The sequence below is a fragment of the Manis javanica genome, chromosome 4, assembly GCF_040802235.1.
Source record: "Manis javanica isolate MJ-LG chromosome 4, MJ_LKY, whole genome shotgun sequence".
Lineage (NCBI taxonomy): Eukaryota > Metazoa > Chordata > Mammalia > Pholidota > Manidae > Manis > Manis javanica.
In genome coordinates this window covers 38,317,816-38,330,585 of record NC_133159.1, presented here as the reverse complement: position 1 = coordinate 38,330,585, position 12,770 = coordinate 38,317,816, and the positions used below count along the sequence as shown (strand labels likewise).

Sequence of the window (12,770 nt, the reverse complement as noted above, 5' to 3'; positions counted from 1 at the left end):
AGAGGGGGGCTCAGGGAGGGGAGGGAGAGGAGAGGTTGGCCTCAGGGTGGGCTGCTGGCCAAGGCTGGTAAGCTGGAGAAACAGAGACAGTGGGAGTTGGTGGGAGTGAAGGACAGGGAAGATCAAACATGCGTGGAGGTGGGAGCTCTGTTTCACACAGTACGTGGTAATTTTCAAAAGCAATTTTACATTTAGATGCAGCCATTTCAAAACTCTTGCATCAAAACAAACATGTCAGATGCCCTTCTCTGTCTCAGACAAAGGAAATGAATGCCAAAAAGAGATGAACAAGACAGGGCTTCTGACCCCAAAAAGCTCAGAGTCACCAGAGAGAAAAGGTGGGACTGACAGAGAAGCAAATGACTATTTATACTGCTGGGAAATTGCTCTAATAGCCAAAGGGGTTAGGAGGAAAAAGAGCAGAGGGTGCCTGACTCACCTAGGGCTGGGGAAGGCTACTCTGGGAGAGGGGGTGACTGGGAGCCGAAGAAATATTTGTTGAATGACCAAAAATAGCAAATGTCAAATGAGGGTTTACCATGTGACACACACTGTTATTTGCGTTTTAGCTCATTTGGTTCTCACAACTACTCAATAATATGAATATTATCATTATCCTCATTCTGTGGTTAAGGAGGCCAAGGCATGCAGAGGTCAAGTGACTTTCCCAAAGTCACACAGTTAGTAAATGGCAGAGCCAGGACTGGAAATAGGCATGGTCATACCCAAGGTCCTGCTCACACCACTTGCACGCAGCGGCCTCTCTGTGAGGGAACACACTTGGGAGGAGGCAGAAGGAACACAAGCTTTAATGTTCATCAGATCAAAGTCCACTCTGTTCTCCCCAGTTACCAGCAGATGACCTTGGACAGTTTGCTGGCCCTGACTGCCTCTTTAGTCATAGTCCTTTGGCCTTCACCCTCCCAGCACATGTCACTCAATACCTGTTCACTGTTTTTATTGACAGGATAAATATGCAGTCAGCATGTGTATCTGCCTGGTACCCTGTTAGACCTAAGTCCCCAACAGTTGGTAAGACAAAGTTCCTGCAGCCATGGAGCTACCATTCTGGGATGAGGCCTAAGGAGTAGGGAGTTAGCCCTGAAGAGCCCACGGGAGTCCACCAGACGGGGCAGGGGAACCAGCAAGAACCCCAGTGTGAGGAGGAGTGGTGAGCAGTGAGAGGGGGCAGGGTAAGCAGCCTGTTTAGCTTCTAGTGCCCAGGAAGCCACTGACTGGAAGCAGGAGAGTGAGATCACTGCACCTGAGAAGGGCTAACAGGCACAGCAGACGTGGGGCAATTGCAGCAGTTTGGACGACACACAGTGGTGAGTTCAGCTTGGCAGGTGGCAGCAGAAACGGCTTCCTACCGAGTGCCAAAATGTCTCAGCAACTGAAATGGCACAGGTGTATGGGAGCTGGTTATGATTCCTCTTGTTCCCCCTTATTACTGGCCCTCTCCTGCCTTCCTTGGCCTTCCTGCCCCTCTGTAGTCTGTGTAACCACATCACGGCTGAGGTGTGTGGGTTGGCTCATTTCCTCAGACCCCAGAACAGTCCAGCTTCCCTGGCTCCTTGGAAGATGTTGTGTTGAGAGGGAAAAAAATTACACTCTTTAATAGAAATACTTTTCCTTCATTAAATGAAATCTCCAAAGCCCAGTTGCATTTTCGGTGCTTATGTAAAGATGCCAGTGGGGATTTGAGATTGAAAGTGGTATTTTTATAGAAGTCAGTGAAAATCTCAATAGGAAAGAAGGAACACTCCTTAAATCTGCATTCCTCCTTCATCGGGCAAGACAGATGTTCAGCTCAGAGCCTGGATCACATTACTCCCAGCCCTACCAGGCAACACTTCTCCTGAAACACTTCAAGTGTTCATAAATATTGGTTCTCTGTTTGGGGAAATTGTATTAATAGTGTCTTTCCAAGGCTTCAAATCATTCAACTTGAATTTCTCTTTGCACCTCAGCTCTGGTAACTTTGTACAAAAACTCAGGCATTTGCAGAAGTTTGAGCCCAAAGCAGATGTGTGCATGTGCCCATGCACAGGTACACACAGAATAACACCTTTCATCTGGGACAGCTGGGGAATAAGCTTTCCCCCTGGAGGTGTCAGAAGAAAGACTAGTCTCAGGGCATAGAAAAACTGGGTTCAAATTCCAGCTATGACTCTTGCTAGCTGGGTGTCCCTGAGCATTTTTTATCTGTAATCTCAGATTTCTTATCTGTAGTCTGAGGAAGGCAATACACTTCTCGCTGGGTCTGGTGAGACCTGGATCATAATGTATGAAAAGTACCTGGCATATAATAACTGCTCAAAACCTGTGCCTCTTCAGCCACCTGACTGTTGCATTATAACCCACTAGAACCATCAATTTTACAGCAATTATTCTGGTTATTTATTGTTAAGTAATAACCTCCCCGGCCCCCAAATTTAGCACTTATAAGTGACGATTGTCTTATATTTTGCAGAGAATCTGCAGTCTGCTCCTTTCTGCTCCTTGTTGTCTGGGTCTCTGGTTGGGTTGACTCCAACAGCTAATTTTACATATGGAAAAACAGAGATGAGAGTGGGCATGGGAAAGGGTCTGTTCTGAGCTATATAGGAAGTTAAGGGAAGATCTTTTCTGAACACTCCCACTGTATGGGGAGAAAAAATGGAAAGGCATTAAATTTTGACTTGGTAAGACCCCCAACAGCAATAAAACCACTGGAGGGAGTGAATTTATGTTCCTGGTTGCAATAGCTGGTTGCTTTGGCCCCTCAGTGACATTAGGCTTTGCAGTCTGGTGAACCTGGCCTTCACCTCGGCTCCCTCATCCATGAGATGGGGATTCTCTCCTCTTACATCACCCACAGAGGCTGTGCCTAGCAGCTAGCAGATGCTCAACAAATGGCATCTGTTAGAAGAAGGATTAGTTCTCTGCTCTGCCTCCTCACACCGTGTCAGCCCGCCCGCATTGCCAGGAAAGCAGGAGAGAGCTCTTATTGTGATGAGCAGACAGGCTGAACTCTCCCCTTTCACTGTGGAAAAATCCATTACTGAGAAGTCATTTGTCAAAGCCAACTGTTTAGCTGCTTTAATTTACATATTTATCAAGTTTTATTAGAATGTATTGTCTTTGACTTTCATCCCAGCTTTCACCTCTTCTCGCCCTTTTTTCCTGGGGAAACTGTTTTTGTTGTCCTTGTTGCAAAAGGGCACAGAGTAATTCAATTTGCATTTGCTAATAAGCCTGAAACTGAGCCTGGTGAGGAATTTCTGGAGGCTGGGAGAGATGAAAGGCAGAGCACATGCTGGGAAAGCCTGGGCACTCAGTTCTAGCCTGCTACCCTCCTTCAACCAAAGGGCAACAAGTCTTCAGCAGCTATGTCACCAGTATTTATTGAGCGCCTTCTGTGTGCAAGCCACGGGGAATACAAATTGTGAAAACGATAGGCAGTCATAGCTTCAGTGTTGCTTGCAGTCTAGTGACCTCAGTTTCTCCCTGTCCGATCAGGGAGTTGGACCAAGTGACCTCTGAGTGTCTGTAAGGTACCATTTTTGAACACATAGTATGCATCAGGTCTGTACTTAGACCTGCTGTGTTATCTCAGTTAATTTTTACAATGTCCCTTTGAGGTTGATACCATTATCCTCATTTTGCACATGAGGACATCAATGATCTTAGAACTCAGGGTCACATGTGGCAGGACTTGAATTTAACTCTCCTGACTGGCTCTAGCATTCAAGTTTATAACCGCAAAGCCAAGCTTACTCTTTCTCCTTCACTAGTGTTTGGGCTCCTGATTGCAGGGACAGTATCTGAACCCTCTCCATGTCCTCAGGGACCAGCCCAAAGTTTGGCATATGGTCAGTGTTAGAAAATATGTATGGAATTGAACTAAAAAGAAAGTCCTTTAGCATCAGCCTTGCCGTTTGGGCCTCAGATCTGCCCTGCACTCTTCAGCTGCCTCAGCTATAGGCTGGTGTAGCTATGCTGTGTGCACCACCCCAGTACCCCTTCAAGACCAGTTCCCCCATTTCTCAGGAGTATTGGTGGCTGACAACTCACAGCTGAGCTCCTCCCTGGAAACTGCACTCAGCCAAAGGAAGTTGCCTTGCCTGGTTACACCCCTGCCTTGGGGACAGCCCACATCCAGTATCCAGTCAATGCAGGACACAGAGCCAGTCCTGTTGCCTCATGGAACAACTGTGAAGGGCCTTTCTGGCCCTGAGCTCCCCACGGGAGTGATGGAAGTTACTATTGAGACTGTTCCAATTTTGGTTAACTGGCGCCTCTTACAAGTGTTCCCCAGAGTGATCCCCTGTAAAGCTCCTGTACGCACGGGAATCTCAGAGTCTCCCAGGCTGTTTCCCAGGAGTCCCAACTTCAGCAGGTACTCTGAGCAGGCAACTCTGGCTCCAGTTTTCTGAAGGTGCTTGGAAGGTGCTGGGATCAAGATAAATCATGGCAGGGAGAGCCGTCCTGTCATTAGCCTACCTCTGGAAGACTGCTTGCCTACCTGCTTCCAGGTCTAGAATGTCAGCCTATGGCAAAGAGGCTGGATAAATTGCCTAGCCCAGTAGGGGTAGCCTGTCTGAAGAGGTGTCCTGTGACTGTCAAGGTGACCACTGGCCCTAGCCCTCTGTGTCTTGGACCCATGCTTTTCAGCTTTCCTTCACTTCCCTGTCAGGCATCCACTGGGCATTTTCCAGCCTGCATGGACATTGCCCTGGGCAGCCCAGTGTCGTGAGAGAAGGCTGCTTGGAGGTTGGGGCTCTATGCCCTAGATTCCAGACCTGGCTCATTCTCTAGCTGTGTGGCCTGGGGCAAGTCACTCGTCCTTTCTGGACCTCTCCCTACATCTTCAGTGAGGCTGTTTTTCCCAGTGATCAGCAGGTTTTGTAGTTCTGATGGCATCTATGAGTCTCCTGTAAGTCAGAGGCCTTCTTACTGCTTTTGAAAGCCAAAAGAGCAGTTGTAATATGTGGTAGACATATGACATGAACCAGAGAGGTTCCTTTTCACTAAAACCTGAAATTCCAGAATTAATGTTTCATTTTCCATCAGGAGTTTCCCTGTCATGAGCGTTCTCTTTAAAATGGTAATCCCCATGCTCTTCTCCCATCTCATCAAGGGGAGTATTCCATCCCTAACCCCAGAGCATGAGTGAATCTACCACTTAGATATGAGATTTGAGGCCATGGGAGAGCTGAGCCTAGCTGAGGGAATGGGACCCGGAGGGTGATGGGCTGGGAGTGAGAGAACTGAAAATAAACTTGGCCACCACCAGTGTTCTCTCAAGATGGCCCAAAGGCTCAGGAGAGCAGATGCATTAGGAAGAACAGATGCCAGCTGTAGCATTCTGTCCTGCCTGAGCAAGGCAGCAAATGATACATGACCCCATGAAGGTCCACATGAACTCTGAGCCCAGAGGAGGGTGAGGTCACTGTGGCCTGGAGGTATCTGGAACAGCTTTCTGGAGAGTTGGGGCAAAGATAAAAAGTCTAAGAAACTGAAGGTTTGCTTGGATGGTCGTGACAAGGCCAATCTGAATAAAACAAGAATAAGGATATTCTTATGGAGACTTCTAGAACATTCAGCTGGGGATTATGTTGCCTCCAAGGAGTCGAGGGATATGTAGTGGTGTCCAAAGCTACACCACTACATACCGTCATAAGGGGTGCTCTTGGCACCTATTGGGTAGAGGCTAGAGATAAACCCTCCAATGCACAGCTCAGCTCCCTACACAAAGAGTTACCCTGTAGAAAATGTCCACAGTGCTGAGAGATGCTATTTCTGTGGCTTGTCACTCAGTAAATGAGACCTACTCTTACAGGCAAAGCCAAGGGTCAGGGACTTAAAGTCTCTCACTTGTAGCTTATCTTGTGAGCTGGGATTGTTAATGTCATTTTGCAGGGAGCTGAGGCCCAGAATGTGTCATTTGTTCAAGGCCTCACAGTCAATAATCTATGGTGCCTGGATATGAGTCCCAGTTTCTCTGCCCAGGAAAGTCAGCAGGCTTTCCATCTGAGCCCTTTATGGGACAGAAGAAACCTAGGGATCAAAGTCCTGCTCATTCTCCCTCATCCAGCTCTCCCCTCCTGTTGGCTCCACCATCAGCCACTCGGCCAGCCAGCCCTGTTTGGCTTTGCTTTCAAGTCTCATCTCTACCCCAGTGCATCCTCTAGTTCTCCAGTGCCTCCAACAAAGCTCTATTGATGCTCTTAAACCAATGTTTTCTCATAACATTTTATACAATAAATTCTGCACTTTGAGCACATTCTCACTGTAATTCACAGCTCCTGTTCCCTCTTTGTTGTCAGTATCAATAACAGAGATATCCTCACATTACTTCCAATGTGACATGTTTTGTAGGGGACAGCATAGAATTATTATGCTGATGTAATCAGATACTAACCCAACGTTAACACTAGTTGGCCTGGGAGAAGTCCTGGATGAATGTTAGTTTCCTCTCTCCCTCCTCAGAGGAGGCACATTTGAGCAGAGACTGGAAGACTGAGTAGGAGTAAGACAGATGAGATGGGGGCTGGTATCCTAGGCAGGGAGAAAAGCACGCAGCCAAGCATGGAAGAGTGGGAGAACATTCATGCTTGCAGAGCTGGTACGAGTTGGGTGAGGCTGCTAAGCCTGTGGAAGGGGCTGAAGAGGGGAGCCACCAGCTACCAGAAACCAGGGAGACCCAACGAAGGAGGCTGGACTTGTTTGGAAGACAACAAAGAGCTGTTGAAGGGTCATAAGCAGAAGGAGTAACAAGCCTCTGTTTCTGTTTTAGAAAGAACACCTCGGTGGCTGGGTGCAAGGTGGGCTGGCAAGGCGTGTGCCCGCACAGGGAGACCAGTGGCAAGGCTATTCTAGTCCTGAGCAGGGCCTCAGACAGACATGAGCTAACCTTGCTGTTATTGCTCCCAGGATTTCTCTTTCTCGAGCTTAGTACAAGTGTGGACCTGTCTGGGCCCTGGAGTATTTGAGAAAAGACTATAGCAGTCTGGTTTGGAAACCAATAGGAGGGCATTTTCTCGGGCATCATGAAGTCAAAAAAGTGAAAAATATGTTTAAAAAAATACTTCGGTTGTAACATTCCCCTTCCAGTTCAACACTCCCTTCTCCAGAGTGCATCTCAGTCCCTGGGACAAGCTAGTGTCAAGTTCTCATCAGGAGAGACAAGGAAACAACACTGATGGTGTGGACTTTGGGGTGGTCTTGTCCTCAGAGGGCCCCTCTAGCACTCTCTGGGGCCTCTCGGCCTCTTCTGGTAGCTCCACCAACCAGCGATCCACAACCTGACCAGATCAGCCGAGGCTCTCTCTCCATCTTGATACCAAGGCTATGGCTCTTGTCCTCACTTGGGCTTGGTTTGGAATCATTAGGTAAGATGCAGCATTTCTTGAGTTCTACAGATCAACTAGGGGAAGTGCTGGTACCTCCAGTGGGGTTAAATATCTGTTGCTGCCTCACACATTACCCCAGCACCCAGCATCTCAAAGTGACCATTTATTGTCTCAGTTTCTGTGGGTCAGGAAATGTGGTAAAGCTGGGTGGTTCTGGCTCCGGGTCCCTCATGAGGCTGCAGTGAGCTGTCAGCTAGAGCTGAGGTCCCCTGGGACTGGAGGAGCCCCTTTCAAGCTCACTCACATGGTTCCGACCGGCCTTTCTTGGCTGTTCTTTGGGTACTTTCGTTCCTCATCAGGGGGGGCCTCTTCCCAGGCTACCTGAGTGTCCTCATGTCACGGCAGCTGAGTCTCCCAGAGTGAGTGATTCAAGAGAGGGAGAGAAAGGGAGTTACCCAGGATGGAAGCCACAGTCTTTTTTTTTTTTTAATTTTTTATTAAGGTATGATTGATACACACTCTTATGAAGGTTTCACATGAAAAAACAATGTGTTTACTACATTTACCCATATTATCAAGTCCCCACCCATACCCCAGTGCAGTCACCGTCCATCAGTGCAGCAAGTTGCCACAGATCCACTATGTGCCTTCTCTGTGCTGCACTGTTCTCCCCGTGATCCCCCACACCATGTGTACTAAACATAATACCCCTCAGTCCCCTTCTCCGTCCCTCCCACCCGCCCTCCCACAAGCCTTCCCTTTGGTAACCATTAATTCATTCTTGGAGTCTCTGAGTCTGCTGCCATTTTGTTCCTTCAGTTTTGATGGAAGCCACAGTCTTTTTATAGCCTAATCTCAAAAGTGACTTCTTTAGTATTCTGTGTGTTAGTACAAGACTTCAAGGCCAGCCCACACTTCATTTCCACCTCTAGAACAGAGGACATTAACAAAATATTTGTGAGTGTATTTTTAACACCACCCCAAGAACACTGTCTAATCTCCAATAGGTGATAGAACCCACCAGGAAAGCATGAATCTGAGATTCATGAAGACCCAGGTTTAATCCTGGCCCCTACATTTGTTACTTATGTAAGACGTTTAACCTTTCTAGATCTTCATTTCCTAATCTGCAAAATAGAGGTAAGAATAGTAGATGTTTTATTAGGTTACTGTGAAAATTAAATAAATCATACACATAAAGTGCCTGGCACAGAATAAGTACTGAATAAATATTAATTGCTACTGTAACTGGATAATATTGTCCTTCACAAGAGGCAGGATAGCACAGAGCTTAAGTGGTGGACATGTGGAGTCAGAAAGCCTGGATGGGGACTCTGGTTCTGCCAGTCATTGGCTGTGAGAACCCAGGCAAGTCACTTAACAATCTCTTGGCCTTGGTTTTCTGTAAAGTGAAGATAGTAATAGCTAGTACCTGGCCACCTAATAGGTGTTCAATAAATTTTATGAATAAGGAAATAGATGACAAAGGAGTATAGTGACAAAGGGGTACTGTGTGTGTGTGTGTGTGTGTGTGCTTGGGATGCTACACAAAACACATTTGACTCCAGACACCTTCTGTTAACTGGGAGCCTAGTACAGCTGTCCTGGTTCCACTCTAGCATGCCCCTGTACCCCTGAGCATGTCACCCTCCATGAACTTTCAGTTCTGTCACTCCTTGTGGGTGTTCTTGATCTCATTGTTCAGCTTCTTTTCCACCCTGGCTTTGTTCAAGCATACTTCCTTCATCATCCCTGCTGCCTCCACCAAGAATATGTTTAATTGGCTTTGCATGAGTCTGGAGATTCAGTGACAAGAAGAGTGGGGGAGGGGTCTCCTATGTCACGCCACCTCAGAGCTGATGCATTACGTTAAATTGATATTGCAAATGAAAGCTAAAAGCTAAGCAAAGGCGAACCATCCATTTTGCCTAAAGATGATTATGATGCTCTTTTACAGCCTCCTAAATGACAAAGCAATTTGTTACCTGCCTGCATCAACATTTGCTTATATTAGCACCCGAAATACTTGATTTTTATTAGTCCCACGTTATCATTTTATGAAGACACAGGGGCTCAGTAAAATTAGTGTGCAAATAGAATGCTCATTTTGCATTTCCCTGTGGTCAGCAGAAATGTTGAATGCAATTGAGTTGATACCAGGTCAGGGGAGACATCCATAAAGGTAGCCTTCACTGAGGGCCTCTGTAATGGTATTTATCATTTCTAGACTGCCAGGATAGGTGGGGTCAGTGTTAGACAGTGTTTTATAAAAAGGTTTGGTGGCATTTTGTTTTTTAAGTGAAAAAGCAATATAAATGCTAAAACAGTAGCTCAACTTCCACCAGCACTAAGGGATGAAACCAGACTCTCTTGTGTACATTGCAGATGAAAATGCAGCAGATGTAGAATCTGGTATCATTGTTAGTGGATCCAGTAGGGAGACAGGGCAGTGAAAGGGCCACTGGACTGGGAGCTGGGGCTTGACTCTGCCATTGCTAGCACATGGCCTTGGGCATGTCCCTTCCTGCTGTGAGCCTCAGTTCCCTCACCTGTAAATTGGGGTTAATATTATCCACCTCACAGAGGCATGGTGAAGATTAGATAAGACAATGTAAGCCTAAATTTCTTTATGAACCACAATCTACATAGCCAGTTCCTGAGTACTTATTGCATTCAGGGTCCTAGGAAAGACATTAAAAATACACCATGAAGTCATCATCTCCCTTGATAGTTTATATTCAGTCCAGGAAACTTCAAGTGTCTAACTCCTCTTTTAAACCATAAATTTCTTTGAGCAGGTGAGCTTTCTCTCTCCTTTTGTTCCTAAAGGTGCCTACCATAAAGCTGAGCATGGAGTGAGTTTTCAAGAATGTATTTTGGCTCCCATTTTATTTCTTGCTACCTTTTTGGGGCCTTGTATTAGTGAAGCAGTGACCTTAATACTGGTCACCCCAGTAGACTGATCAAGTCCCAAGCCTGCAGAATTGTGCTTAATAGAGTTCATTTTTTTTGTTTCAATCTCTAACATTGGTACCATTGGGATCATGGACCACATTCAAAATAACCTGTCCCTAAGCATTTCAGAAGCAGAAAGCCTGTCAATTATTTCTACCTCCTTTCTCCATCCAGATTCCTAACATAGCTGGAATCCTTTAATCCAGCTTCTCTCAATGTTAATTTCTGAATTTCCTTCAGGTCATTGTTCTGTTTTGTGTCTACTGGTCCTTCTGCTGGTGGCTAGATAACCTCCTCCTGCCCCTTCTTTCGGGGAATTTCATTCTTGGCTACTGCTTTTGTCTAATAGTATCTTTGAAAAGTAGTGAAATTTTATTAGTTTTCTTTAGAGGCATCAAGACTTTGAGCTCTTTTTTGAGCCTAAAAAACATGATTTTGAGCCATGTTTTCCTACTTCTTTGCATGTCTAATAATTTTTATTGGATGCTGGATACTGTGAATTATACATTGTTGAATGTCTGTATTTTGTTGTCTTCATTAAAGATGGTTGGACTTTGTATAATAAGGAATTAAATTTCTTTTGTTCAGGTTGATCCTTTTGAGATTTATTTAAAATTTTGTTAGAGTGAGTCTAGAACAGCTTAGCCCTACCAGTAAGGCATGACCTTTCTGGGTTCTCTTCTGCATGCCCAGAATGATCAATGAGGCCTTCTATTTTGGGGGTAGGGATTCGAATAATTCCTTGCCCTGTCTGAGCCCTGAGAACTGTGCAGGTCATAGGTCCCTGGTGATCTTTTTTCATGACATTATGAAGATTCACCCTATGCATTCACATTATGCATTTACCCCATGAACCCTATACCTGAACAAGGACACGTGAAGGCTCATGGATTTCTTGAACTCTTTTTCTACAGAACCCCCTCTTCTCTATAGGGAATTTAGAGTTTCCCTATAGCTACTGCCTGCTTTAGACTCTCTGAACTTCAATTTCAGTGGGAGTGCCATACTCTGCTCAGGACACTTTTATGCTCTGTGGTCTGGAATAGGCCCTCCAGGCAAAAACCAGAGCAATCAAGGGGCACACCTCATTTGTTTCCTTTTTCTCATGGATTAGCCTTGCACTGCCTCTTGTCCAATGTCTGAACACAGTTGTTTTGTACACTTTGTCCAATAATCTAGTTGCCCAAGGTGAAAGAGAAATCTGGTCCCTGTTACTTCATTAAGGCCAAACAGCACTTGGGTTCCAGTCTCAGCTTTATCCCCACCTATTAGCTGTGTGTCCTTGAACAAGTTATATAACTTATCTGAGCTTCACTTTCTGCTTCTGTAAAAGGTGTAGGTGTTTCTATAAGGATTTTAAATAATATATATAATGTGCCTGACATAAAAGGTATTAATTGAATGGCAGCTGCTACTATTACTATTACTAAAATAAATAGCTACCTTCTTTCTCCATCATTTGCTGAATATTTATGGTATGCTAGGCAATATGTAAGCTTGTTTAATCATTACAACAACCCTATGAAGTAAATATTATTATCCATATTTATAGATTAGCAAATTAAAACTCCAAAAGGATATGAAATTTGCCTAGGGCCACAGCCATTGGATCTGGGATTGACTTCACTTGCATGACTACTTCAGATGACTGTAATATTAGAAAGATCAACTGCACCAAAGAAGAGGAATACAGTCTTTTGATATTAGGCAACTAGGGACATAATTTCATTAGTCAGCAATTGCAGGGCCTTAATGGTGCTAACCCAGTGATTTAAGATATAAATGTACCCAGCCCATTCCACATTCCACTCACTCCCACATACTAGTCTTAGCTTTGCTCATCCTCCTTAGCAACCATCTTCTGTTTTATCTTTCAGACAACCTTCGGGAAGGGGCAGAGAAGAAGGTGGTATTCATCACAGGACGAGTCCACCCAGGGGAAACACCCTCTTCGTTTGTATGCCAAGGTGAGTTGCAGGATGTCATGGGCATGCTGTGCTTACCTCCCACATCCAGCTGTGTTGACCCCTGGACAGTGTGGCCATATACAGGGCCATTATCTTGGACAGGAATTTATTAGTGAATAAATTAGTGAAGAGGTTACAACTGATCTCCATTAGGCTTTGTTTTAGTATTTATTTGACTACATGTATGTGTGAATGAATGAATGAATGGATGAATGGATAAATGAATAGCAGGGACTGAGTGAAGTCCTCCCGCATCTGCACTGTTGAGGATGAGCCACACAGAGTTAACGACACTCCCTAGCTTTGCCTTGCTAGTCTTCAGTGGTTTACAAAAATAAGAAATCTGGCCTCCCCACCCCACCACCACTACCAAAAAAAAGAAAAAAAAATCTGTTCCCAGATTTGTGTTTTTGTTGGTAGAAGTGCAGTGAACTGGGGAAGTAAGGATTGAAAATTATCTATGTGCTCATTTATTCGCTCACTCACTTAAAAAACAACTTCTGGAATATCT

General features: G+C 45.3%; 1 protein-coding gene across 3 annotated transcripts in view; it reads left to right on the top strand.

The window, feature by feature from the left end:
* Positions 1-12,770, top strand: part of AGBL4 (AGBL carboxypeptidase 4) — a 1,242,012-nt gene that overhangs the window by 1,118,024 nt on the left and 111,218 nt on the right. For all 3 annotated transcript variants that reach the window (XM_037021907.2, XM_073233900.1, XM_037021908.2), the window contains one exon: positions 12,170-12,259. In XM_037021907.2, the coding sequence (XP_036877802.2) occupies positions 12,170-12,259 (90 nt within the window). The remainder of the gene's footprint in view (positions 1-12,169; positions 12,260-12,770) is intronic.